Below are 27,657 nucleotides of genomic sequence, written 5' to 3' on the forward strand. Positions count from 1 at the left end.
CAAACATCTCACAGCACTTTACAAAGAATTAGGAGTAAAGCCTCATCTTATTTTGGTCCCCTTTTTGCATACAACACCCAAGCCCTCCTAGATCCATTTTACAGATAGGTGCAGAGGTTGGAAATCATGGGCTACGTCTACACTAGCCCCAAACTTCGAAATTGCCACGCAAATGGCCATTTCCAAGTTTACTAATGAAGCGCTGAAATGCATATTCAGCGCTTCATTAGCATGCGGGCGGCCGCGGCACTTCGAAATTGACGCGCCTCGCCGCCGCGCGGCTCGTCCCGACGGGGCTCCTTTTCGAAAGGACCCTGCCTACTTCGAAGTCCCCTTATTCCCATGAGCAGATGGGAATAAGGGGACTTCGAAGTAGGCGGGGTCCTTTCGAAAAGGAGCCCCGTCGGGACGAGCCGCGTGGCGGCGAGGCGCGTCAATTTCGAAGTGCCGCGGCCGCCCGCATGCTAATGAAGCGCTGAATATGCATTTCAGCGCTTCATTAGTAAACTTCGAAATGGCCATTTGCGTGGCAATTTCGAAGTCTGGGGCTAGTGTAGACACAGCCATGGTGAGATGGTGGCAGAGATAGAATTAGAATCTGACACAGCTGATTGCCATTACCCCACTGCCTACTGAATACACTCCCACATTCATTAATGACACCATACCTTTGATGGAATGACTGGGTTTATGTCACAGCCTCCTGTTGGGACTTCACACTTTGCTCCTACACAATGTCCCTGTGGAAGTTCTGGGAGGTTCTTGTGCACCAGGCAAGCATGTTGCTCTTACATCCTTGGAAGGATGAAGCCTGCATTTCCTTCTGTGACAGCCATAGTCCCCCCACTCACTTTCGAGAACCTAGTGCCACCAGTGGCACTAGCCTCAGACAGTATTACACTCAAGAGAGCACAAGAGCCATGCTCTTTCTAACCCTTGCACTGGGGCACAGGAGAGATGAGGCTCCTTGTGCCTTTTCCCCTTTGGACACGCAGGGCTTGGCACAATCATGCCACACGACTTCAGTTATTTGTGTCTAACATAATTCGGAACCTGCTCCCACCCAAGAAAGGGTTTTTGCACTGGTGTTATTTCTGCACTAATACGGCACATCAGGAAACCCATCAGTTAGTCAGACTCTCAAGTCCTAGCACTGCCCCAAATTGTGATGACGCTGTTCTTTTAAACATAAATGGAACGATACTAATGGATTCAATTACTGGCATTTGCAACTAAACAGGAATAGGGCAGAGACGAGAGGACTTGAGGGAACTGTTAATGATACAAGTAGCTTTTCCTCACTAATTCACCAACTCAACCAGGGTGTGTGTGAGGGGAGTCTTACTCTTACTGAAATCAATGAGAGTTTTGTCACTGACTTCAATGGGAGCAGGTCCCTAAGGACTGGCAATCATTGGCATCTGATGGCTTTACAGTCATCTATATAAAATAGGTTTGTAGTCTCAGGAGCCTCCTCAAATTACCCACTTATTCTACACATGACTGGCCACCAAGCAGCCTTCAAATGGTAATATTCTTCATTGCTCTGCTGATCACAAATAATCTGAACTGGTGGATAACAGATGAGAGACTGTAACTGCCGTACCAATCCCTCAACCTCTCCAGACCCCCTTCTTTATGCATTTTATTTCAGGTGCCCAGATTTCTTTTCAACTTTAGCAGAGGTCACCCTAAAGTCCTTGTGTTGGTCAGAGTGGTACAGATCTCCTGAGGGCTAGTATGTGTCTCAGAGCACCACAGCCTATGGAGGGGGACGTGTGTAAGCACATCTCCCCAAGATGGCCACCAAAGAGATTGTGCTGGTGCTGAATGCTCTGCCCTAGCAGGCCAGCCCTTCTCTGTGGAGCCATGAGCTCTTCTCCTCCATCCCTTTTTCAGCATCCTGTTCCCCATCAGGCAGGAAAGCAGCTGAACAGAGACTGATCCAACTGGAGAGCCAAGGTCAGAGGACTATACAACAGAGGAAGAGTCTCTGGGGGAAACCTTAGGGACAGTGCTCCATCCCAGAGCATATAAACTGGCCAACCAGGCTACTGGAATAGACTCTGTTGGTCACACTGAGCCTGGGGAGGGCTACAGAGATAAAACCAGCCATGATGGGCCCTGTTGGACTGTTAAAGGACTGAGCCGGGAAGAGCTGCGGCACATAACTGAGTGCTCTGAGGTAGGCCTGGTTGCACAGTATAGCCTGGAAGGGGTTTGTTTTGTTTAGTCTCTCACATGGTCCATGTGTGACTTGGCCAGAGGGCCTCCTCACCCAAGACCCACCTGATGAGTTCAGCAGTTGACAGGATCGTGTGAGTGGAGAAAACAGAGAAAAACTGCACGCAGGCAGACCCTCAAAGGAGGGTGTGTGTGTAAACGGAGGGCAACACCCCTTTACACAAAACATTCACGATCTGCCTCTCCTACAAGCTTTCTAGGTGCCCTGAGCTCCCTTTAGGCAGAGATACTGGCCTAGAGCTGCCAAGAGCAGAGCTTTCTACTTGGAGATACAAGCAGGGGCTGCTGGCAGACTGACTAAGTCCCCAAAGCCAGGAAGCTCCACACAGCATGATCTTTGGCTGGGGGAGGTGGGTCAGTACAAACAGGAGACTTGACCTGCCTTTTGGGGTTGGAACACTGTGGCACACCAGCTTCTCAAGTACCTGTTGGTAGGGCTGAAGATGAAGAAAGCACTGGCATCTGGCATGGGCACAGCCTTCTCTTTGAGGTGCAGTTCAGACATCGGGCGTGGCCGGGGGCCAACAGGCATTTCAGGCTCCTCCTCCTCTTCCTCTGCTGGAAGAAACAGTTATGTTTTTAATGTTGTGGCATAGCCGCAAGTGGTTCACTTGAGTGCAAAGCTCTTTCTGCACCCTTGAAATTTCAGTTACTTCTCTGGGCTGAACTACAGCTAGAAATGGCTCCTGTTGTATTATATGAACCCGGCACAGAGCCAACACCTTGCCTGAGGTTGTGTCAGAATGAGTGAGTGTTCCACTGAGCGACGGCTGCTTTGTCAAATGCCAGTTGGAAGTTCTCAGAATTGATACTTTTTAGAATTCAGGAAAGAGAAGAATTGAAAGGCCGCAGACAAAGGTATAACTTTTGAACCAAGTTCCTAAGAAGCAGAGCTTCAGGCAGAGTGCAGATCAGTGACTAACCCGCAAGGAAGAACTGCGGAGATGGGGTCCTGGGACCTGACGGGTAAGATTTGAAAGAGGACTTTTACCCTTTGAGGATTCCAAGCCTCTGCTCAAGTCAAACATTATGTTGTGTAAGGTGCAAGAGGATTTGGCTGTTTTAATGATGTTCCCTTCATTAGTAAGATGGGTAGAAATGCTGAAAGATGGGAGTTATTACTGGCTAACCAAAATATCCATCTTACAGCCAGTGCCTACGACAAATTTTACTTTAATAAGAGAGTTTTCTTGGTTCACACAAAATGAGATAAATTCCAGGTAGACTCCAGCTCCACATCCTGCTTTCTTCCTCCTTCCCCTAAGGTCACTCACTGTGCATGACTGGACTCTCAACACATTAGAAAATGTAGATAAACCAGGTCATATGCTAACCTTGGGCATAACTGCTAGGGCCAGGAGAAAAGCAGCCTTTGCAAAACATAACCTGAGTGCACACCTCCGCTAGCAGGAATTCAGCTCGGGAGGGTTTGGTAAATGTTTGCATTCATTATGCAGAGCACACACCTTTTTAAACAAAATTATTTCTGTAACAGATCATTTTTCTGTTGGCTTGTACCTTGTAATACACTGGAAGTTACTTTTCACAAGCTTCCAGGGTTTAAACAATATTCTTTTGTGTGTGCTTTTCTGCCTAGTCCGTGGTGAGGTTAATAACAGAATGTCCTAGATTATTATAGGCAATGTTGCTGTTGTGTGTCAGAACCAGGATAAGAGAGAGTGGTGACGTAACATCTTTTATTGGATGGACTTCTGTTGGTGAAAGAGACAACCTTATCTATTTTACAAAAAAAAAATCCAATAAAAGATCTCACCTCACCCACCTTCTCTCTCTAATGGATTATTCCAGTAAATTTGGTCTAATAATAGATAAGAGATTCCTAAAAATAGACCTGAATATATGAAGATTTCCAATCACCTGACCTCTTTGATTTGCTGTTTGATTTGAGGGACCCAAGCAGCCAGGAAATTGCAGGGCTAACAGCTATCATATTTGCAAATCACTAAGATCAGGAGTGCAAATGTAATTCCAATCTTTAAAAAGAGTGAAAAGAACAACCATGAGAACTACTATACAATTCACTTCACTTTGCTTCCATAAAGGGTACAATACAGCAGCAAACAACTATGCAGCTGATCTGTTCGTATTTCATTGACAACACCACCAAGGACAATTGGTAGCATGAATTTTTGGAAAACAGATCATGCCAGGAAAATCTGTATTCTTCACTCATGTTTAGGGCTAGCTCTGCTACGCCATAGAAGGCAAGGGGAGAGGTGTTTTTACTTAACTTTGCTGTTGTGGCCACATTAGCCATTGACACAAATTAGAGGTCTCAGAATTTGGGTAATTGTAATAAGACAAAGAACCTGAATTAGTGTGATCAAACAGTTGTTACTTTAGAAAACAGAGCCCCTCCTTCCTGTATTAGTTGTAAGGAAAAGGGGATGGGATGTACCTGGAGCTTCAGAAGTAGGATATGGGTTCTTCTCTTCATTTTCATTGGGCTGATAATCATCCACGTTGATCTGACAAAGACAGAAGAGACAGAGAGAAAGCCCTGCTCAGACAGGCTATGTCTACACGTGAAGCCTACATCGAAGTAGCCTATTTCGATGTGGCGACATCGAAATAGGCTATTTCGATGAATAACGTCTACACGTCCTCCAGGGCTGGCAACGTCGATGTTCAACATCGACGTTGCGCAGCACCACATCGAAATAGGCGCAGCGAGGGAACGTCTACACGCCACAGTAGCACACATCGAAATAAGGGTGCCAGGCACAGCTGCAGACAGGGTCACAGGGCGGACTCAACAGCCAGCCGCTCCCTTAAAGGGCCCCCCCAGACACACTTGCACTCCACAGCACAAGATACACAGAGCCGACAACGAGTTGCAGACCCTGTGCATGCAGCATGAATCCCCCGCTGCAGCAGCAGCAGCCAGAAGCCCTGGGCTAAGGGCTGCTGCACACGGTGACCATAGAGCCCCACACGGGCTGGAGAGACAGCGTCTCTCAACCCCCCAGCTGATGGCTGCCATGGAGGACCCCACAATTTCGACGTTGCGGGACGCGGATCGTCTACACGGTCCCTACTTCGACGTTGAACGTCGAAGTAGGGCGCTATTCAGATCCCCTCATGAGGTGAGCGACTTCGACGTCTCGCCGCCTAACGTCAAAGTTAACTTCGAAATAGCGCCCGACGCATGTAGCTGCGACGGGCGCTATTTCGAAGTTAGTGCTGCTACTTCGAAGTAGCGTGCACGTGTAGACACAGCTACAGTGTCCTGACTTCTTGCTCATTCAGAAATCTGAACTGTTCACAGCACACTGGGTGGTAAACAGCATTCTCTGAACACTGAGCGCTTGTGTGATGGCTCAGGAGAGATTCAGCCGCCACCCAGCTGATTAGCAGAGCATCCATGGCCACTCACATTGGGCAGCATGGGTTTCTATTGATGGTGCACATTTGCACATGCGTTGGTATGGATAACAAAATGGATGGAAAACATTAGAGGGAATGCTGATGGGAGGAGACAGCAAACCTTGGTAGTAGGTGGGGACTCTCCATCAGCAGTGATCGATTTCAACTCAATTTTCTCCTCTTTTGTCTCTTCCTCCACAGCTGTCTTTTCAATCTCCTGTTTCTTTTCAGGACTAGCAGTCCTAACAATTCAACAGGATAAAAAGCAAACATTTACCGGGGCGGGGGAAGGGGAACTCTCAGAAATTCAGCGTAGTGACAACAATCAGCTGACACATCCATTCTGCATTGGACATGTGCGCTAGCAGACCCCTTCTTCCCATTGGCTTGAAAGGCAATGTCAATGACTGTAGCTGCAGAGCTTTCTTAGTGAAGTACTTGCTTGTGTGTGTGTGTACGTGTGTGCATGTGCAGGCAGGTACATGTGTGCATACCTAGTAAGGTGACCATACATCCCATTTTGGGCGGGACAGTCCCGTATCTGGGAAGCCAAGAAGGCGTCCTGACTTATTTTTTAAAAGGGACTCGTTGTCCCGTATTTGGGCCGTCCCCCTGCTGGTGGGAGTCACTTCCCTGAGCCTCAGGAGTGTGGGCAGCTGCCACATCCCTGCCACTTCCAGGGCCCTGACTGTGGCTTCCCCAGGGTTCAGGGAGTGCTGGGGGCTGCTGCTTCCTTGGGGCTCCTGGGGAATCACAGGCTGCTGCCACTTCTCAAGGGCTCCTGTGGCTGCTGCCTCCTTTCTGGCTCCCCAAGGATTGGAAGAGCCGGGAGGATCCATCCCTCCCACCCATATCTCCCTGTTCCACATTTGGGATATGGAGATATGGTCGCCCTAATACCTAGGGATCTGACTACAGGTCTTCTCTTCACTCACTCAACTCATGCCAGTCACATCTACTAGATAAACAGTTTTCAGCCCCTAGGCTATCTGTGATATGCTGCCTGCAGATTTTCCACAGTGTAGCTCCCAATGTCATGCTAGCAGTCTGATGGTCTTTGCTGGTTGCTCCTGTTCTGCTCACTATGCCGGCTCTACGGAATACTCGGCCAGCTGTGAAGGTGTCCTGCAGAATGGTCAGCATACCCGAGCAGCTCCCATCTCCAGGCAGCCAGGAAGAAGACAGGGGGACAAAGAGAAGGAACCAGTGGTGACAGAACATCAAGTTTGCCCACGCTCAACAGCCAGGAGCAAAGGAGAAAGTCTGCGTGAAGCTTCCCCTTTAGCAGAGTCCTGAGAAACACCATGGGAACTGGGATAAGAAAGGGGGATGTGGCGTCACATGTGAAAAAGCTGTTGATTTTTTGGTCTTGGCAAAAAATGTCTCTGATAAACCTCAATCGTTAGGGATTGGGTGGGGATCATAAAGTTCTAGGGGAGCTTGCATAGGATCATTGTGGTGTTGTCACTTCCTACTTCTCCTCTGCAAATGCCAACTTTACAGCACACAGCCCACTGCCCTGCATGCCTCCTCTCCGGTGACACTGTCCCAGCCGTGAGAGCTAGCAATGTGCTTTAAAGCAGTGTTTCTCAACCAGTGGTACATGTACCCTTAGGGGTACACTGAGGTCTTCCAGGGGGTACATCAACTCCTCTAAATATTTGCCTAGTTTAACAACAGACTACATAAAAACACTAGTAAAGTCAGTACAGTTTAAAAGTTCATTCAGACAATGACTTGTTTCTACTGCTTCATATGCCTTACGCTGAAAGGTAAGTACAATATTTCTGTTCCAGTTCATTTATTTGAGAATAAGATGATACAAAGCAGCAAGTTTTCAGGAGTAGTCCTCTGTGATATTTTTACATGTTTTTGTAAGTAAGTAGTTTTTAAGTGAGGTATAACTTGGTGGTATGCAGAACAAATCTGACGCCTGAAAAGGGAACAGTAATCTGAAAGGTTGAATGGCACTTGTTTCAAGACCTCAGTTTACCTTAGGACCATGTTTCTCAACCGGTAGTATGTGTTCCCTTAAGGGTATGTGAGAGAAGTCTTGGGGTACTTATAATTGTATTTTTAAAAAGCAGCACTTTATAAAAAGGTCAAGAAATACTGTTTTAAATTGCATGCCAGAGGGTATTAATAAGGCAGCCACTGACCATCACCTCCACAATGCTCCCAGCCCAGCTAGTTCAAAGAATTCAAGGTCCCCCTAGTAGCTGAGTTTCCCCACACAGCAGTGCACCACAGTCACCCTAAAGCCTTCCTTTTCCTCCCTTATTGCAACCACTTACATTTTTCAAATGATAGCAGGAGGTGGGCTTACCTAGCTAGTTTTTTCCTTTCTTTTTCCTCTTCCTCTTCTTTTTGAGCAGATGTCAAACTCTCAGCATCGGCAAGATTGTCCACAGCGATGGCTAAAAAGACATTCAGCAGGATATCTGTTTGTGTATTTGCATAAAGAAAATGGGCTTGGAAAACCATAGACCAGGACAGAGAGAACCCTGATCACCTGAAATGCCAGTCTGCTCCAATGAGCAAGCTGCAATCCAACTGCATGCAAATGTTTAGGCCTCACACGCGCACACACCCACGCATCTCCTCACATGTCCCAAGGGCTAACTCAAAACACGGTGTTATCAAAATGGTCAAAGCTGCCTTCCTGAAGTTAGGCATCTAAATCCATATGGAAGTATTTAAATCTAAGCAGCCTGCTTTTCAAAAGAGAGGAGCACCCCTGTGTCCCGCTGGAGACAATGGAAACTGCACACAGTTTATACGTTTGAAACAGCAGGCCACTTTTCTTTAAGAGCTTCAGTATGTATTCAAGATCCTTGTAACATTAGGCACCTGCCTGGGAAAATTTTGGCCTATGCACTTGAATTGAACAACCTCATTAAAGTTCTCCCCACAGACTTGATTGGCCATAATTGACATTTCATCTAACATTGTCATTAGCAGTGTATCTCTAAGGGGACCAAAGTGAAATCTATTATAGCTGAGTGCTAAGGGAATCATTTGGCAGCTCTGACAAGTCCCAACACAAGCCCATGCATGTAAGGTATGCCGTACAAAGCAATCATACTCAAATAACCTGAGGGGCCTGGATGGACAAGCTAGGAAATTTGGATCTGGAGCTGTAGTGCCCTCTTTTCCCTTGTGTCTAGGTCAATCAATTTTCAGAGGCCCTAATACCGCAAAGTTGAATTTCAGCTTCTCTTATGGATTCCTTGATGAAGGTTCTTTTACAGTTTGATCCTATTTAAGTTAATTCCAGTTGAAGGCTTGCATTGTTAATATACAGAATCCTCCTGGATTGTCCCCATGTTGTGGGGTCAAGGACTCAAATTTCAGCCTTCTAAAGCCAGCTGGCTTGCAAAGGTGGCTGGTGTTTTCCTTTTTGCTGTTTACTGGGGAACCTGAATTGCAGCCTTTTCTAAGATGACAGACTGCCTCCCTTGACCTTCCAATAAATGGGATTGTACCATAGGGCAACAGAGATGTCATGTCACACTCCAGGTCTGAGGAATCTAAATTGTGAAGAAAGGTCAGAGGAATTAGGCTGAGTCTAAGGTGATCACATGGAAGTATCAGCATGAAAAATGTATCATCCCTGGGGAGGGGACCATCCATTAGTGGAACACAAACTAAACCAGTAGGAACTAGAAGCAGACAGGGATTTGGGACAGTCGTATTTCAGACAAATTCAAGTGGAAGGACAGTTGTGTTTCACATGCTCAGATTGCTCTGTGCAATATGCTGAATGCTTCCTGGAGTACGCTTAGTGCCTTTAGTCCTCTCTGAAGCCAATGGGTACTGAGAGTGCTCAGCACCAGCTGAGACCCATGGATAACAGGGTATGCAGATTTTTAATCTGTTATATGAATAGACTGTAATATATGAAAGGAGATCTCTATTATATTGGTGTACAAATGCATGTATGTAGGATCTTGCATAAAATTAAATCTGTAAAACAGGCAACTTCTATAGCATTTGTATACAGTGTATTGTAAACTGCATATATATTTGTTCCACATGGGATGGATAAAATATTAAGGGAATAAATTAAAGCAAAAAACACACTGTAAATACTATAGTAACAGAGAGGAAGCCGTGCTAGTCTATACACTATCAAAACAAAAAGCAGTCAAGTAAAACTTTAAAGACTAGCAAAATAGTTTATTAGGTGAGCTTTCGTGGGACAGACCCACTTCTTCAGACCATATCCAGACCGTTCTGGCTATGGTCTGAAGAAGTGGGTCTGTCCCACAAAAGCTCACCTAATAAACTATTTTGCCACTTGACTGCTTTTTGTTTTGTAAATACGAGTAGGTACACAGCTTAGTTTCTGGACAAGGTGGGGACTAGAAGGTCTGATGGAAAAAGGATGATGGAATTAACCCAAAGCTACATTTGGCATATTGGGCTGGCTCAGTCTTATCCTGCTCTGACAATTGTTCACAAGGGGGGAAAGCTGTCAGAACCCAAAATACAAACATTAAAGGTGACACTCATGAAATTCATATCCCCTGATAAAGTAAGGCAGTAAAATATGGTTTTAAATGCAGTTCTGCATGGAGCAACGGTAGCATCAAAGGATACAGTTTCCACAGATGAAGAGGATGATGAAGTAAATACAGACCAACATTCCTGGAAAAGAGGGGCCGCCATAAGCCTTGATCCCATCATACATCACCGTATTCCAGTCCTCCCCAGTCAGGATCTGAATGATACATTCCCGCCAATAAGGGACACAGTGTTAGACCATGCAGCAAACCTGAAAAGCCCATGATAACAAAGAAACCCCACCCTCTCCTAAAAAAACTCCCTGGGATACTTGGATTAGTGGATATCTCTAACCAGAAATCATAAAGAACTGAGAGGGGCCTTTGTTCTCAACGTCCAGCTGTCCCCATGAGGGCTGGCTGCTTGAGCCAGGCAGAGATCTGTTCAGGTTTCTAGGCCACTTCCATATTATTCCCCAGTGCGCCAGTTTGCATCAGCCAGATTGCCGAAGGAAGGCACTGAAACAGAATGCTCCACACGGCAATGTAGCAAGCAGGGCAAGTCACAGACAGCTTCATATACCTCTATAGAGCAGTCTCACAGGGTAGCTGTGTTAGTATGTAGCTTCACAAAAACAAGCAGTCCTGAAGCACTTTAAAGACTAACACATTTATTAGAAGCAGGTCTTACCCATGAATTCTCACTACTTAAAAAATAAATTCGCTAACCTTTAAGGTGCCACAGGACTGCTTGTTTTCTGTAAGGCAGGTGATTTTCACTTCCCCTCACCCGTGTACCCAAGCTAGCTAAACCTCTGCTCTTCTGTGAACGCTTGCAAAGCTTTACTTAGAATATAGATACTAGATTCATAGAATCCTAGGACTGGAAGAGACCTCATGAGGTCATCAGGTCCAGCCCCCAGCCCAAAGCAGTTCCAACCCGAACAGTGTAACTGCTGACAGGCAGACTCAGACCTGGGATGCTTCTGGAGCTTAGTGCATGAGCCTCTATAGTTTTAGCTTTAAGCCAGCTGCCTCTCAGCCAAGACTGTAGAGGAGATTCATTCCCAACATAATTTTCTTGAATCTCTCCAATTCCTGTCTGACCCCAGCAGTATGCTGCTAGGGAAAAGAACTAATGCAGGACCACACAGCAATTTAGTCAACTTCAGGAGTGGCATGCTAGCTTTTGTAGGACAGTGCTTATCCTCTGACCCCGTCCCATTAGGCACATGAAGCTTGTCCTCTGCCACAAACTGGGACTTCAGCTCAGCTCCTAACCCCAGACACCATCCCAGCAGCTGCAGATTCCTGTTGTGGATCACTTTCTGCAGCAGACTCATTTAATCTACAGTCTCATTGACTACCAGGCTGCACAGGAATGACCAAGCCCTTCTCACCCCAATAGGGGCCACACATGAACAGACCATCAATTCCTTGCTGGAACTGTTGGGACCCGTACCTGAAATACAGTGAGGAGGGACTGGGGGAAGTTATCAAATGTGCTCCTCCGGGGTTGCATCTCATCGAAGTTAAACTTGCCCCCAAAGAGCTGCATTCCCAGCAGTGAGAAGATGATGATGAAGAGGAAGAGAAGCAGCAACAGGGAAGCAATGGAACGGACTGAGTTCAGCAGCGAAGCCACTAGGTTACTCAAAGAGTTCCAATACCTAAGGAAGCCAAAGAGAGGCAGTTAAGATTCCTTTCCCAGGGCAGGTGCTCATGGACTGCATCAGATATTGTTTCAGGCTGCCTATTGCACATAAACAAGCATTTCCAAACACCCTGTTAAGCAGTGAATCATCCATGTGCTACACTAAGATAATGAGATCTACTGCAATTAATGAGTAATTTTACTACCACATGTGTAGGTACACAGTTCCCTCCCTTCAGCTCCGGCCACACACACAAAGAAACAGAAGATTACTGCAGTGCTCTCAGTTTAAGGCACTGCAAATCTCTTATCAATATACAGTGATTATTTTTTGCTGCTTCAGTGAATAACATTCCAATGAACCTCATTACAACACTGACAGCTGGTACAGCAGCCAGAATACCAGAGTCCAGAGAATAGCTCTGTAATAATGGACAAGAACAGATGGGGAAACTATTTGGATACAAATACAAACTTTTCCAAAAACTGGTGTGTGTATGTGGGGACCCACATATGCCTAGGCCTGGAGGGAGGCTGATGAGCTTTCTGGTATTTGGAAGACTGGGGTAGACACTTTGGGCCAGATCTTCATCCCACACCAGTTTTCAGTGGTGTAACTCCATTGCCTCAGTCGAGATACTCCAGAGATGAACAGGTGTGATATCAAATTCAGGCCCTCAACAACCACTTGTGTTTGCAAATTGTGTGCTGCCACTGTTCTTTATGAATTAAGCTCATTACATTGCTGCAGTACATCTTTAAAATGCTCCTCACCAGTTGTAAGCTGACATTTTCTAGTATCTCCCTGGTATCTAGATGCCACTTGTATCCTGATGTTAACAGTCAATAGAAGATTTTTTTAGAAACTTTCGAGACTGGCATAAATGTCATGGACGTTACTAAGATGAAGCCCCTTTACTGCAGTTCCTAATGGAAGAGTAACTGTTTGTGACAGTCAACACTCCAAACCATTTTATAGGATGATATGCAATGTTGACTACAGCTATTAAGACAGCGAGGGTGTGTGTACACTAAGAACTAACTTCGAAGTTAACTTCTAAGTTAGGCACTACATCAAAGTAGCCAGCAGAGTCTACACACACTTTCCCTTACTTCAAAGTTACTTCCCAACTTTGAAGTCCTTACTCCATTCCTGGGAATGGAGGAGTGCCCTACTTTGAAGTTTAAACTAGACATAGTTATTTTTGTAGTGTAGACACAGCCTAAGTGTTACATTGATAAGCACTGGGGACTCCTTACCGAGTGTGTCCATATATTGGTGCTGGGCTCAGACTAATGCTCAGAGTGGGCCTGTTGTGTGTCCCATTTGGGAGAGCATTCAAACTGCCTGGGGGCTCATAGTGTCCCAAAGGAACAGAGAGAAGCTGGGCTGGGACCATTCTTCACTTTCTCTCTGCACCAAATTACAGTATGGCACGGAGAGGTGGGGGGAAGCACAGGCTGCATTATGGGACACAGAATGTCACCTCTGAAGCAGCTTCCATACTGCCCTCTTGGCTACTGGACACCTCTCACTCCACTTCAGTCTCTGCCATGGCCCCTTTTCCTATACTGGTGTCACCCCAACGCCAGCAATTATGGGTCTGGCAATGGAGCCAACCTGAAACCGACCATCTCTGAAGATTTACACTTAAAAGGCAGTAATAGTGAGATTCTTCCTGTATCCACCTATCACTTGTTTCACATAAATATTCAAAGAGAACAGAGGATATCTTCTAATTCTAGATTAGTCAAGGAAGGAGATGAGCTAATGGTTGTTTTTATTTCTCTAAACGCTATACTTCAGTAAATTTCACATATAATCACTAATGGTGAAATTGAAACCTATGTAGAGTGCCAGCACAAAGCTTATGCACCACTCAAGTCCCATTAGCCACTAAAAATTGGCTTTAAGTGGCAGTTAAATGGTGCACAGACCTTGTGTTGGTTTCACCTCTAAATGAACTCGATGCGTTCCCTAACATTACAACAAACAGAGAGCAGAATTGGAATGACAGGGGTACTTAAAATGCCATTAATCGAGTGTTCTACGAAAACAGGAGAAAAGGAGCTGCTTTCTTTTTTCCATGGCAGAGTCAAAATTCAGAGAGGCCCAGTCATTTGTCAAAGGGCTGGTGGCCAGACCTGGAGAGGCACATGGGCCTTTCCTCTGAAGCTCAGCAACCAGCTCCTCCCAAGTGGCTGAGCATCTAAGGGAAATGCTGTGCTTCCCCCTAGTTCAGTGGCCGTGCTGCAAGGAGGCTAGGCTGCTTTCAAGTGTAACTGAAATTAGAAAGAAGGGAAATGCAAAATGGCAGAAGATAAATCTACTGAAACTGTGGGCTCAACATCACCAAGCATCCTCAGTGGATATGCAATTAATAGCTCTTCCCATCTCTCTTCACACTTACAGATTGCATATTTTTATGCTTTGGTATGAAGAGTAAGTGAAAGAGAAAGAGGGACAAATTCATCCCTGGTGCAGTGCCATTAATTTCTGTATAGTTACACCAGCGTTTGAGCAGTTCCAGAGTACCTCCCTGAACATCAAACTCCTCTAGTTCAGTAATTTCACCTAAGGTACAACTCTAGTTCCCTATACAACAAAGCCCTTAAATGGATGTGTAACTGAAAGCATGCAAATAGTCTCAATAACACAGGCTTAAATGCATTGCTGGATCAGGGGCTCACTGGCTTAGCCATTCATCAGGTCAATATTTTCTTTCTAATTCTTAAAGCTGTGTCAGCATTCCAGATCCCTTATTATGGAATATTAAAACTTCAACATAATTAACTGAGGTGATATGGTGCCAATAAGGGTGATGTCTTCCCTGCACTCCTGTGGGGATTTAAACCCAAGTATGACACCAGCACAAAACTAAAAGAACCAGTCAGAAAACAGGTTTGCTTTGTGAGCATTTGTGTTGACTCAGAGCATGGCTCAAAATTAGGTCACCTTAGCTAATGTGTGCCAGCTAAACTTGACCTAAATTCAACCTCTTCCTTAGTATATATACAGAGTAATCCCACATAACTTGACTTTAGTTAGTTCAGGAACAAAACCCAAACCAGGAGGGTCAAACCCATCCTTGGTGTAACTCACCTAGCTCAAAGAAGTCATCCAGGAATGGATTTGCCCTGGAGTGGCCAAACATATGGCAATGTATGTTAAAAAAAGACCCTGATTGCCTATTTCCTGTTTTTTATCACCATACTGCAGAGAAAAAAAACGCCTTGACATCACAATTATTTTCATGGCAACTGTCTATGATGTCACACAACAAGCAGTGGAAATTGAGTTGTAAGGGAGAAAACCATTGTTGCTTTCTCCACTTGGACTAAGAAATTAATTGTGAGGGTTTGCACTTCTAAGTTCTATAGTAACTTAGTAACTCAGAAAAGGGCAACTAAAATGATTAAGGGTTTGGAACGGATCCCATATGAGGAGAGGCTAGAGAGACTGGACTTTTCAGTCTAGAAAAGGGGAGACTGAGGGGCGAGATGATAGAGGTATATAAAATCATGAATGGTGTGGAGAAAGTGAGTACAGGAAAGTTATTTACTTGTTCCCATAATATAAGAACTAGAGGACACGATGGCTACGTCTACACGTGCAGCCAACATCGAAATAGCTTATTTCGATGTTGCGACATCGAAATAGTCTATTTCGATGAATAACGTCTACACGTCCTCCAGGGCCGGCAAAGTCGATGTTCAACTTCGACGTTGCTCAGCCCAACATCGAAATAGGCGCAGCGAGGGAACGTCTACACGTCAAAGTAGCATACATCGAAATAGGGATGCCAGGCACAGCTGCAGACAGGGTCACAGGGCAGACTCAACAGCAAGCCGCTCCCTTAAAGGGCCCCTCCCAGACACAGTTGCACTAAACAACACAAGATACACAGAGATGACAACTGGTTGCAGACCCTGTGCCTGCAGCATAGATCCCCAGCTGCCGCAGAAGCAGCCAGAAGCCCTGGGCTAAGGGCTGCTGCCCACGGTGACCATAGAGCCCCACAGGGGCTGGAGAGAGAGCATCTCTCAACCCCCCAGCTGATGGCCGCCATGGAGGACCCAGCAATTTCGACGTTGCGGGACGCGGATCGTCTACACGGTCCCTACTTCGACGTTGAACGTCGAAGTAGGGCGCTATTCCTATCTCCTCATGAGGTTAGCGACTTCGACGTCTTGCCGCCTAACGTCGAAGTTAACTTCGAAATAGCGCCCGACGTGTGTAGACGCGACGAGCGCTATTTCGAAGTTGGTGCCGCTTCTTCGAAGTAGCGTGCACGTGTAGACGCAGCTCAAATGAGATTAATGGGTAGCAGATACAAAACTAATAAAAGAAAGTTTTTCTTCACACAGTGCACACTCAACCTGTGGAACTCCTTACCAGAGGATGCTGTGAAGGCCAGGACTCTAACAGAGTTTAAAAAAGAGCTCGATAAATGTTTGGAGGTTAGGTCCATAGATGGCTATTAGCAAGGGGTAAGGTACGGTGCCTAGCCTTTTGTCAAAGGCGGGAGATGGATGGCAGGAGACAAATCGCTTGATCATTGTCTTCAGTTCACCTCCTTTGGGGCACCTGACATTGGCTACTGTTGGCAGACAGGATACTGGGCTAGATGGATCTTTGGTCTGACCCAGTATGGCCGTTCTTATGTTCTAACTCCCACTTGACGATCTCAAAGAGATTTAGACACATTACTGAATTAAGCCCTGCACAATCCTGTTAGATAGCCCAGTACTGTTATTATATCCTGTTTTCAACTGGAGAAATTAAGGTACAGAGAAGTGACTTGTCTAAGAGAATCAATTGAAGAGCTTGGACTAAAATCCAGGAATCTTTATTCTCAGTATTGTGCTTTAAAAGGCTGAAGAGTATTCTTCCATGTGTTTATACTTCTTCCACTATGGCTTTTGTGATACCTGCAGTCTTCAAGATACACTTCATAAAATAGTGGCTGTGACTGGTGAGCTGTCTACACTAGTACTTCCAACATTTGTCACCCAACACAAACACCTCCTCAGCGCTACGAGAACCCATTGACTTGATAGTTAGGACCACCCATGAAAGTCCAGTGGCAAGCCATCGCTTTAAAATATGAATCTAACTTTATAGTTGGAAACGATGGATAACTTTTCAGTTGACATAAAGGACAACACATCGGGTTTTATAAAGCCTTCTAGAACTGTCATTTCCCTCAGCACAGGAAGATATTCTGCTCAGCAGTGTAAACATTACAGAGAACAAAACAAACAGATGATATTGATGCTTCTAAATTTACATCATGAAATAATTCTGCTGATTGTTTATGGTCTTCCAAGTAAGGTTTGCTTTGAAGGTCTAACAATGGTTCCCAAAACCATAGGATATTCACTCAACACCTATCAGGGATGGTCTAGATGGTGCATTCAACACCTATCAGGGATGGTCTAGATGGTGCTTGCTCCTGCCAAGAGGGCAGGGAACTGGACTCGATGACCTCTCGAGATCCCTTCCAGTTTTAGTGTTCTAAGATTTTATAACTGTGTTTTTATTTGCTCTATGATAATATGGAGTAGTAGTCATACTCTTCATATATGTGCATATTTTTGATGCACTGAGAGTTTTGCCTACACTTGATACTCATCATGCAAAATTCACACAGATACATGAAGATTATGCCATCATAATTTCCATGCTTTGTGCCTGTTTTTATCCTCTTGATTGTCACTATTTCTGCGTCCAATATATCTGCGTGTCAGTCAGAAATATGTATTTGACATAAAGCACCACACTGTCATCCTTTCTCCCCTTCTGATATTCCTGGGATGGCATCTTACTTCATTAGCATTCCACTCATGTGGTTTATTCCACCAGTGTCTAGAACGCTAATGACACTAAATCACCACTGTGTTTAGAGCTGAGTGATGAGTGGCAAAAACTGGCAGCTGTACTAGAAAGAACACTTACAAGAAGCAGTGTCTTGGACTATTCCAGTGTTTCTTTCTAATTTCCAGATACAAGGGTCTGAGTTCTCTTAAACACTCCCTGGATTTCTAAGCAAAAGGTTCCACATATATGCCCTTTTTCACAGAAAATTCCCTTGGTAGGATTAGACACTGGTCTCTCTCTCTGAGGGACCAGAAAACGGTCTTGAAAAAACAACTCTTCCTCTTCATTGTGTGCTACTTCTTTTTCTGTAAAACCTGTTGGTAGGATGGCCTCTCTGCATCCTATTAACTCAGGCCTGAAACAGGCACTTGCCTTGGAAACTTAGGCCAGAGCTTGATGATCCATATCTAATTTAATTTTTGTCACCCTTTGCCTTTCATCCCAGGGATTCAGCAAGAAGATGAATTCTGTGGATCTGGACTGTCCACTCCTCCTGGGAGGCTGAGTCTAATCATTTATTTTTGCTGGTTCCTATTCTCTGTGTCTTCACCTTTTTCTTCTAAATAGGCCACGTTCCATTTGAATAGTCACAGCTTTGCCCTGGCCAATGTCTGAGCTGTCTCTATGGCTGTAAACCTCTTTTCAGCCCTTGATATCTGACCTTGAAAGCCATTCACCCTTGGAAGTAAGTTGAACCACAGAAGCATCAAAGGTGTTTTTCATTTTTTGTATTCTGTAGCGGCTGCTAAATTCTGGGTAAAACTTTGTACAAATCTGGCATCCAAATCTGTTGTTTTTGTCTGCAGCACAGCTCTTCCATCTTGAACATCTTCCAGATCTAGTCGTGCTTTTCCTGTGCTCTGTGTTTTTAATCTCAGTTTTCACAGACCTCTCCTTCTGGAAGTTTAAAATGATGGTAGGGACATTTTCCTACCTACTGCTCCCTCTTCCTCCAACCCGCCCACATTTGAAGCTTTTACAGCATGATGACTGAAAGCCTGTATGGCTGAGCCCCAGATCCCTTTCTCCACCAAGCACCTGCTTACATGAATTTGCAGGGAGATCATTAAACTGGGATGAGTGGGGAGCTGACATTTCCTGTGACTTCACCTCAAGCTTACAAAGTCCTGATAAAGCAGGCTTGGGTACTCCAGTGCCCGATTCCAGGAGGGAACAAAAGCACCAACAAGGAGGCACTGTGCCTTTCTGGGCAGGGAGAGAAAGAAGAGAATGGAAAAAAAAAAGAGACTGAAGAAGTTCCCAGTTGCTGCTGCCAGTGCAGAGCTCCCTCCTCCAGTGGAGGAACTGGGCAGCGTCCTCTCTGCTGCTGCTAGAGCTGACATCATAATTTTCTCCACAGAGGCTGGTGGGGAGGAAGCCACCATGGTCTGTAAATTGCTGTGGCTGCTTAACACAGCCTTTCAGGCCTCCTTGAGTCACCATAAAGCATTGAGAGAGGGCACATGCCAATTTCTCTTTAATTTGACAAGGACCCTGAGAAGGCCCAGCTTGGCAGCTAACATCTTCCCCTATTTGAACATATCAACCAGCTTAGTTTAAAGTGCTTCCAACCAGCCTCACCCAGGAGGACGGTCCCTCATATTGTTCAAGGAACATACTCATAGGTGCAAACTTTTTGGTTCTCAGGGGGTGCTCTAGCTCCACTCCATCCTGGTCCCCTTTTCCACACCTCTTACTGCCCCCATTCCATCCCCTCCCCACACTGACTCTTGCACAATGGGGAACAGCTGATTGTGCTGGGCAGGCAGGAGGGGGAAATTACTGATTGTTGAGCATATGGGTGGGAGATGCTGGGGAAGGGGAGGCCCTGACCGAGTGGGGTGGGAAGGAGCTTCTAATGGGAGCTCAGCAAACATTATTTTTTCTCCATAGGTGCTCTTCCACTCTGTTATAGAAAGGGGACCAATTATCAGCGAGCCCCTCATTCTGACTTCCCCCTTTCTTCTCTAGGAAAGGGCTTATGTCTCCATCCCAGGGACATCCTTACCTGAGATATACCTATCTCATAGAGCTAGAAGCGACCTTGAGAGGTCATCACATCCAGTCCCCTGCACTCATAACAGGACTTGTCACTATCGCTGACAGAGTTTTGTTTAATCTGTTTGCCCCAGACCCCTAAATGACCCCTTCAAGGGCTGAACTCACAACCCTGGGTTTAGCAGGCCATTGCTCAAACTACCAAACTACTCCTCCCCTCCTTATACATAAGCCACACAAGTGTCCTAGGCTCTCTACTGAGCAGCCACTCTCAAACTGCTCCACTTTAATTATGGAGTTTCTCCTCAGATGTTTCTTGCTTCCTTCCATTCTCTCTCTCCCCACCCCCACAAAATTGCCTCTGTTTCTGCCAGGTCATGTGCAGGTGCCTTTAGCTCTCAGCTGCCCTCCAGAAAACACTGTACTGACAATATTACACACCACAGAGGATAGAGCAGAAACTGAGATGCCCTTTGGAGAAAGAAATGGTTTATACCAAGAAGTAGATAGGATAGTGGAAGGAATGGAGCTGCAAGGAGATTGGTGATTTGGATACATGCATGTGGGAAACAGACATAAAATATCATATTTGCCCATGATGTTAGCGCTCCTAGGCTCGTCCTTGCTTCCTCCCCAGAGTTGGCCTCCATTAAAATCAGAAATACCTTGTGATTTTAAATATTCGCAGGAGTCGGACGCATCTCAGCACCGAGATGCCCAGTGGTGACATGATCTTGGTCTCCACCAGGATGGTCTCCAGGATTCCTCCACAAACAATAAAGCAGTCAAAACGGTTGAAGAGAGACACAAAGTAGGCCTGGAGACCTAAGCTGTACATCTTCAGCAGCATCTCTGCCGTGAAAAGAGCCAGCAGCACCTTATTGGCAGTGTCTCATGGGAAAAGAGATAAAGAATAATTATTATAGTTTAGCGCCGAACCACCAACACCACCAGAAATCCTACCAGTACCGCCAGCAAAACAGCTGAGAACAGAGTGAAAAGCGAGAGGACTCAGGTCAGCATGTAGCTAAGGAAGTGGGTTTATGGGCAGATAATCCATGTGTGAAAATGCTTTGCCCACAAGCCTGGTTTCAATCACAGCACTTCCCACGTGCATGTATTTCACAGCCATACAACCTCCCTGACAGGGACTGTGCTTTCCAATGCGCAACCTCCTGTCATACTTGTCATCTTCCGATGTATAGGTTACAGCTATTGGCTGCTGTGATATCTGCTGTTGTCTAATTCAGCCTTTCAGCTCCTCTCTTTTCCACTGAGGATTCAGCTACTTATTTCTTGAACTAAGGGGAACTTCATAAACCATCCCTCCCTCCGCATCTCCCTTGTAACCAGAATGTATCATAAATGCCATTCGAGTGACAAGCTGGGGAACTTACAGCCCCAAGAATCCACTCATCAACTGGCAGCCGAACTGCTGCACACATCGATACGAGTAAGTGCTGGACCTCACCAGGATATAAAGGAAGATTCTACCTGGCGGACAGCTGGATCCTAACAGCTGAGCCCCCAGTGTTCCCTGAGGCCTCTCACAATGCAGTCATGTATCTGAGATATAGTCCTACATCCTCCGCAAATAGAGGATTGTATTTGTTTGTAGTTCAAAGCTGAGATTTCAAATACTGGATCATCAGACCTCATTAACTCTTTCTTCAGCCCTGTAAACTTGTGTCTCCCTTACTGATTACAAGAAAGGAAACAGCACCACCTGCCACATCTCACCTTGAACCTCAGTGAGCCAGTCTGGCTGTTTGTAGTGTTCAGAGGCAATGGTCAGGGTGTTGAGAAATACAAGGAAGATCACCAGCCAGTAGAAAATATTGGACTTGACAGCAGCTCGGCACTTCCTTCTGCAAAACCTGTTCCACCGGCGCCAGTAGCGGCTAGAAAAGGGAGAAAGAAAAACAAGGTGAAAAAATGAGTATGTGTCAGCCATTGCAAATCCCCCAGTTAAACCCTCCAGCTTTCATTCAGGTTTACATTGGAGCATGAGTGGATGACTGTAAATCCATTCCTGCTCAGGGGGACCACAACTATCTGAACAATCATGATTGTAAACAAAGTCCTAATTGGGTAGATAAGCCCTTTGAGCCAAAAATAGGTTTTGGTGGGAGGAGGCATCTGCTGACCAGAAGAAAAAGGCCTCTAGAGATTTCTTGTTTTCCACAGAAACAGTAAGCTTTTCCTTACTGAACAACTATGGGGTCTAGTTATAGGTCAGATCCAGTGACCACTGAAGTACAAGAAAAGTCTTTTGTTGCCTACAAAGGGCTGGAAGTCAGGTCCCTGGAAAGATGCCAAAAAAGTCTATCTTCTTTGAGATCCCTGAGGGACCTCAACATCTTTCTCTGTGCCCGTTGATAAGGATGCCATTTGCTAATAAACAGTACCCCTTTAAATTATGCCTTCCATGAACACAGCCCCTCATGAGTGTCACACTGATTTCTGAGGGTAATTACTAACTACAGAAGGTATTTAAAGCTAATTATACACCTCCTACTCTTCAGAATTTAACTTGCTTAGCAACCAGTTTCCAGGCAACACTTGGCACAGTATAATAAATCAAATAGTTTTCACTACATATATATATGTGTGTGTGTAACATGACAAAGTAGAATAGGAACTTGCCTTGGCTAGATTGCCTGTCCCATTCTCTGGCCAGTGATAAGCAGTGACCATGTGCTCTGCTGGAGTTGAGCATGTAGACAAACTCAAATCACGTGATGCAAATACTCCATCACTGCTTAAGGATCCTACTGCAAATTTTGTCAGGCACTCAATTTAAATATTTGTTGGGTAAGTAAAATCCAAATAATTTTTTCTATGAAACACAAGCACTTTGTGTGTGTTCAAGTAGAAGAGAGTCTAGAAGAATGATTTATGAGAAAATTATTCTTATGGCTTGGGTGATGCAGTTAGTCTTAAATCAGCGGGAATGAGTGCAGGAGGATCAAACAGTATTAACACTGTGGGCTTGTTTTCTGATCTTCATCTTGTCCAAAATGTGCAAGTGCATGCATATATGGGCATGCATGTCCATGCACGTGTTGCTATATGCGCATGAGTATGTGTATATGAACGCTTATCCTTCCTTGTGTATGTACGCGTGTCAGCATGCACTTAGTGCATGTCTATATGTGCAAGTGTGTGAGTGTGTGGGTTAATCTGACAATTGTACATTATTATTCACACCTTGTGCCTGAGGAAGAAAACAGCAGATTTGCTGTCCTAAGCACTGAGGAGGCCAGAGCATTTTTTATAACATTCCAATGTTAGGAGTCTTGGTGGATGGAGTCAGTTCTGCCATTTGAAGTATACGTCCGGTCAGTTCAGGCCCTTCCACACTTTTCTAAAAGCTGAGAAATTACTGAGCCTCAACCACCCAGAAGAGAAATTCTGCAGCTCCTGGTACAGAAGGGTAAAATAGTACAGCTCTGTCCAGCAATGGGATGAAATCTAATTCAACATGGAAACCCCAGTGCCTGAGACACTACAACTAAAGAGAACAGAAAGCTACCAAATGCTAAGGAAAACAAACCAGAGGGTGTGCTTTTTAGTGAAAGGAATATCAGCTGATGGCCTGACTGATCTGTCTCAGCTTCTATAATGTTATGATTTAAAATGTCCAGTGTTATCAATGGGGAAGATCTCAGCAGGGGCACCAACAGATCAGCAAATGCAAACTTCCGACATGTGTCTCCTCTAACTCCAACCTTTATTTCAGTCTCATAAACTGATCACTGATTTTTGTGGATAACTGACTAAGATCTCTCAGCTTTGGGACTGTCAAAGAGTTATCAGTGTGCCAGGGTGACAGTGAAAGATAACTTTAAAAGGTGGGATGCAAAACCAATGGAATGACAGAAAAAACATACAGCTATATGTTACTTACCTAAACTTAGATTTGGACATCCGATGCCTGAAAGAGAAGAGTTACTGTTAGTGCCTCTAAATGAACTCTACACTTTAGATCTCAATGAGAACAGCAACAGAAAGAAAGAAGAACAAGAGCCGTGGATCCCCAGCGCATACTGGTCCCTTTGACCGCTGTAACACAATCCATGACACTGGGGGTTGCTATGGCAGAAGCGTGCAGGTTTGTTGGTAAGATGAGGGAGAGTGACGTCATGTGTACCTGTGGATTCTGTCATCTGTATCATCAATGTAACAGCCCTCCTGTTACCTACAAGGTCATTCTGATGCCATGGATTACCAGAACCCATAACTCTGCTACTAAATGCCTTATACAGATGTGACCACCCTCTTTTTTTTTTCTTTTTTTGTCACTGGAGAGTTAGAATCCTTTGGATTTTACTTTGATATGAATATACAAATATAAAGGTTTGCCTTTACATAGATCTTTTCACCAGAAGATCTTGAAGCATTTTACAAAGAGTATTACTGGTAAATATCTGAATTTTGCTGAAACCAAGGAACAAAGGATTATGAAAAACAACTTCAACGGTGGGTGCCTGAAGTCACAAGTAATCACGTGAGCTAAAGTGGCCTGATTTACAAAGGCACTGAGTACCTACAGGTTTCTTGACCTCCGTGGGATTTGCAAGTGCTCAACACCCTTGAAACTCAGACCACTTTCATACTAAATATGCAGTTTAATGTCTAATCTGAAGCATCCAAGTTTAAGGACCTAGGTGACTTAACATCATACAGCAGGTCACAGGCAAAGTCCAGAGTAGACTCCCAATCCTCTTTAAACTCTGCTCTACTCTGTATGTTATATATTATCACGTTATTATTATTATATTATACTCTGAATCTCTATGCACACCTGCATGTGCATGTAAATACACACACACACACACACACAAATGTAAATTTTAAATGACATGAGCTTGTGTTGACCTTGACGTAGTGATGGAAAGCCACAATAACCAAATGTGAGCTCTTCAGGACATATGGGGAATCAGTACACTGACTAGCTGGTGAGAAATTACTGTTGAGTTGCACAGGAACATCTCTTCTCAAGGCTTCATCTAAGGAGACTTATATACTGCCAACAATAGTTGTCAGCAAAAGGTTATTTTGAATCAGGTTAAAAATGGTCTAGCTGCCAGCCCAGATGGGACAAAATCATTATGGAGTCTTAACCAGACTTTTTAGAGTGACGTTAAAAATGGTTTTGTCCTTATGCAGGGAAACCCGTCACTGATGGACCACAAACCAATGGGTCAGTTTCTTTCTATGGAAGGATTTTAGAGATAGAAACATATTTCACCAGAAGATGGTCCAAATGAAGAAAACTTCTCTGCACTGAATACATCTGTCCTGCTGCTCAAATGCAAGGAAGATGAGGCCACATACCAGCCTGCAGTGAATATAGACACCACTACAAAAATATTTTTAAAGAAGAAGAAATTATTTATCTTCCAAACATAACACATTTCTGTAAAAACAGTGAGAGCTTAAAATTAAACAGGGTAGTGAGGGACCCACACAGGCTACTCTTAATATTATGATGTTCCCCAAACTACAATTTTGAAGAAGTTTTGTTCTGTAAAGCCATCTGTATGGATTGTACAATATGTAGATTTAGTGGATGTTCAGATTTAAAGAAGATTTTAAAAGTATGACCTAAAATAAATCAGATTTTGTGGACATACAATAGGAGAGTGCTCAGAGCAAGGGACAAGTCACAAAGGATGGAAGGAAGAAGTCAAAAAGTATAAGAGAGAGAGAGTGAAAAATGAACAGAAAATGAGAGGTGAGGTCATGCCTAGAGAACACTAGGGAGGAACAAGGTGGAGTGGGGTGGAGAGAAGAAGGTATCATGGGGCAAATGACAGATGGAAGGTGAAAGAAGTTTAAAGATCTATGGGGACCCCAAGTGTCCCTCCTGCTTTACACAAAAGGTGCTGTGTGGCATTTTAAAGAACCCTGTATTAAGGAAGAAGTTGTGGCAGGTGATATACTCATCATGCATGTGATAATGACATATCTGATGCACAAGTAGCTGCAGCAAAGTGACTTCACTACTCCACCACTTTAGCTAACAATCTTTCCACTTCTTCTGATGCTTTTCTGCTAGGTTAGAAGGTTAATCACATGGTTTTATTTTCTGCATATTAGTTCAGGGCAGGAAGAAGACATTTTTATCTAGACCCAGAATATAAGGGAGAAATGTGAATTCTGAAAACTTAAGATAATGTAAGGTGGGAAACACTGGGTACAGGAGGCCAGCCAGTCTGAAACACAGTTCTCACTAGCCTTTCAGACCCACCTTCTTGCACAAAAAGCATGTTGTTGTATCTATTTCTATTGCTGTCAGCAAACTGGATTCTGGCCCCTTGTTACAAACCCTTTGTGACACTCCAAAATCACTTTTGCCTGAGGCTCAAGGTGGGCAATATTTAGTGCTGGACAAATGATGAGTTTAAAAACCAATACCTCACAACCCTGTTATCTTAGGAGCATTGTTACTGGAAAAGTGAGCTTCCCAGCTTTTCAGTGAGACACACAGCTTTTACTGCTAGCTCTGGAACATCCTTAAAATCCTACCATTTAAAATACAGGAAAGTCATTTTAGCTCATTATTGGATATTTTTAGAGCTTACTCTGAGTACAGCAGAGTTAGACCTGGGATAGTTTAACTTATCTAAGTTTAAAGGACGAAGAACACAAAAATAGTCCCTTGTTTGTTTTTCAATTCCCTAAGACTTTTCTAAAGTTGGGGTCTCCATAACTCAGTAGCATGCACTGAAAGCAAGGTGGAGTATAAGGGGTTAATGAATTCATAAACCACTGGTAGTGCTATATCCCAGATTCTTAATGGCAAAACACCATCACACATCAGACCACCAAGTATTCCAGAGGGGACAACCAGAGGTCCACGAAAAATGTGTGATTACTCTGGTATGGAGGCTCATACAGAGATAAAACCGATTGCAGTGAGAGTGGGGAGGATTTAGGCACCAAAAGAGCTCTGTATCTACCAGAACAGCAATTCTGGAAACACCTTACAGGTCTCCAAGTATGTAACATCAATTGTGACAGAGGTGTTCCCACTGTACAGATTTTATGGCAATGTAATCAGGCACCTTGGTCACTGCTACGACTATATCTTATGACCTCCCAAGGACAGTAAACTCTTTGATATCTGGCAGCCCCAGGACTGGGAGGTTGCCAGATATTCATATATTCCAGTTACTAGAGATCAGCTGGGGGGAGGTACAGGCAGTGGTCAGTGGCCCCCCGCCAGTAGGAAAGTTCAGTTCCTCTCACCTCCCAGTGCTTGCTCCCACTCAACTGCTGTTCTGTTTACCTTTTGGTGGGAACAGTGGGAGCTGCTTTGGGCAGTGGAAATTGCCACATGGCACAAGGAGCCACTTGCAGGGGGGAGGTGGGGGCGGATGGACACCGGGTGGGTGAGCCCACTCAGACTTGGGGGGCTTGTGTAGCATCCTTGGACTATTTGAAGAAAAAAAAAAGTAAGCCATGTCATGGCTAAGGGTTGGATGGGGTTCAGAGTTATGCTGGTTATCTGAGAGTTCTGGGTGATCAAATACTGGATAAACAAGAGTTTAGTACAATTATTTTCCTGATGACTTGCAAAACCTTATGGACACAACTAACAGCTCTCAGAATAGTAGTAGCACAGAAATTCACTTCCTGTAACTCTAGGATGCACACAACTTTTGGCATATCCTTCATGCCCAGAGAGATGCATTGTTCAGATCTCACACATTTTAACACTAAGCCTGTTGTTGTGAGGCTGCAAACTGAGAGCAAAGCAAAACTTTCAGGTCTCTTTCTATCCTGGTTACTTTAAAGGTCCTAAAAAGATTACTTGCTTGTATCCACTCAGGACTTTGGAATTTCTGAAATAGAGACAGTGACCAAAGATCCCATTTTCATGGGACAAATGCAAGCTGTGACAGGACTCTTTAGAAGGGTTAGTCAGTTTCAGATACGTAACCAGCAGTAAATCGGGAAATATGTCACCTTATTAAATT

The 27,657-nt window shown here is 44.6% G+C and overlaps 1 protein-coding gene across 18 annotated transcripts in view; it reads right to left on the reverse strand.

Annotated features, from left to right (window-relative positions):
- CACNA1C (calcium voltage-gated channel subunit alpha1 C) overlaps positions 1-27,657 on the reverse strand; it is an 812,008-nt gene that overhangs the window by 120,399 nt on the left and 663,952 nt on the right. For 17 of the 18 annotated variants that reach the window (XM_075005900.1, XM_075005919.1, XM_075005910.1 and 14 more), the window contains 9 exons: positions 23,580-23,606; positions 21,410-21,570; positions 20,335-20,560; positions 11,599-11,806; positions 10,234-10,354; positions 7,958-8,072; positions 5,753-5,873; positions 4,664-4,733; positions 2,670-2,802 (listed from right to left, as the gene is read on the reverse strand). In XM_075005900.1, the coding sequence (XP_074862001.1) occupies positions 2,670-2,802; positions 4,664-4,733; positions 5,753-5,873; positions 7,958-8,072; positions 10,234-10,354; positions 11,599-11,806; positions 20,335-20,560; positions 21,410-21,570; positions 23,580-23,606 (1,182 nt within the window). The remainder of the gene's footprint in view (positions 1-2,669; positions 2,803-4,663; positions 4,734-5,752; positions 5,874-7,957; positions 8,073-10,233; positions 10,355-11,598; positions 11,807-20,334; positions 20,561-21,409; positions 21,571-23,579; positions 23,607-27,657) is intronic. The other variant, XM_075005795.1, reaches the window with a different exon arrangement.

This window comes from Carettochelys insculpta, chromosome 1, assembly GCF_033958435.1.
Source record: "Carettochelys insculpta isolate YL-2023 chromosome 1, ASM3395843v1, whole genome shotgun sequence".
Lineage (NCBI taxonomy): Eukaryota > Metazoa > Chordata > Testudines > Carettochelyidae > Carettochelys > Carettochelys insculpta.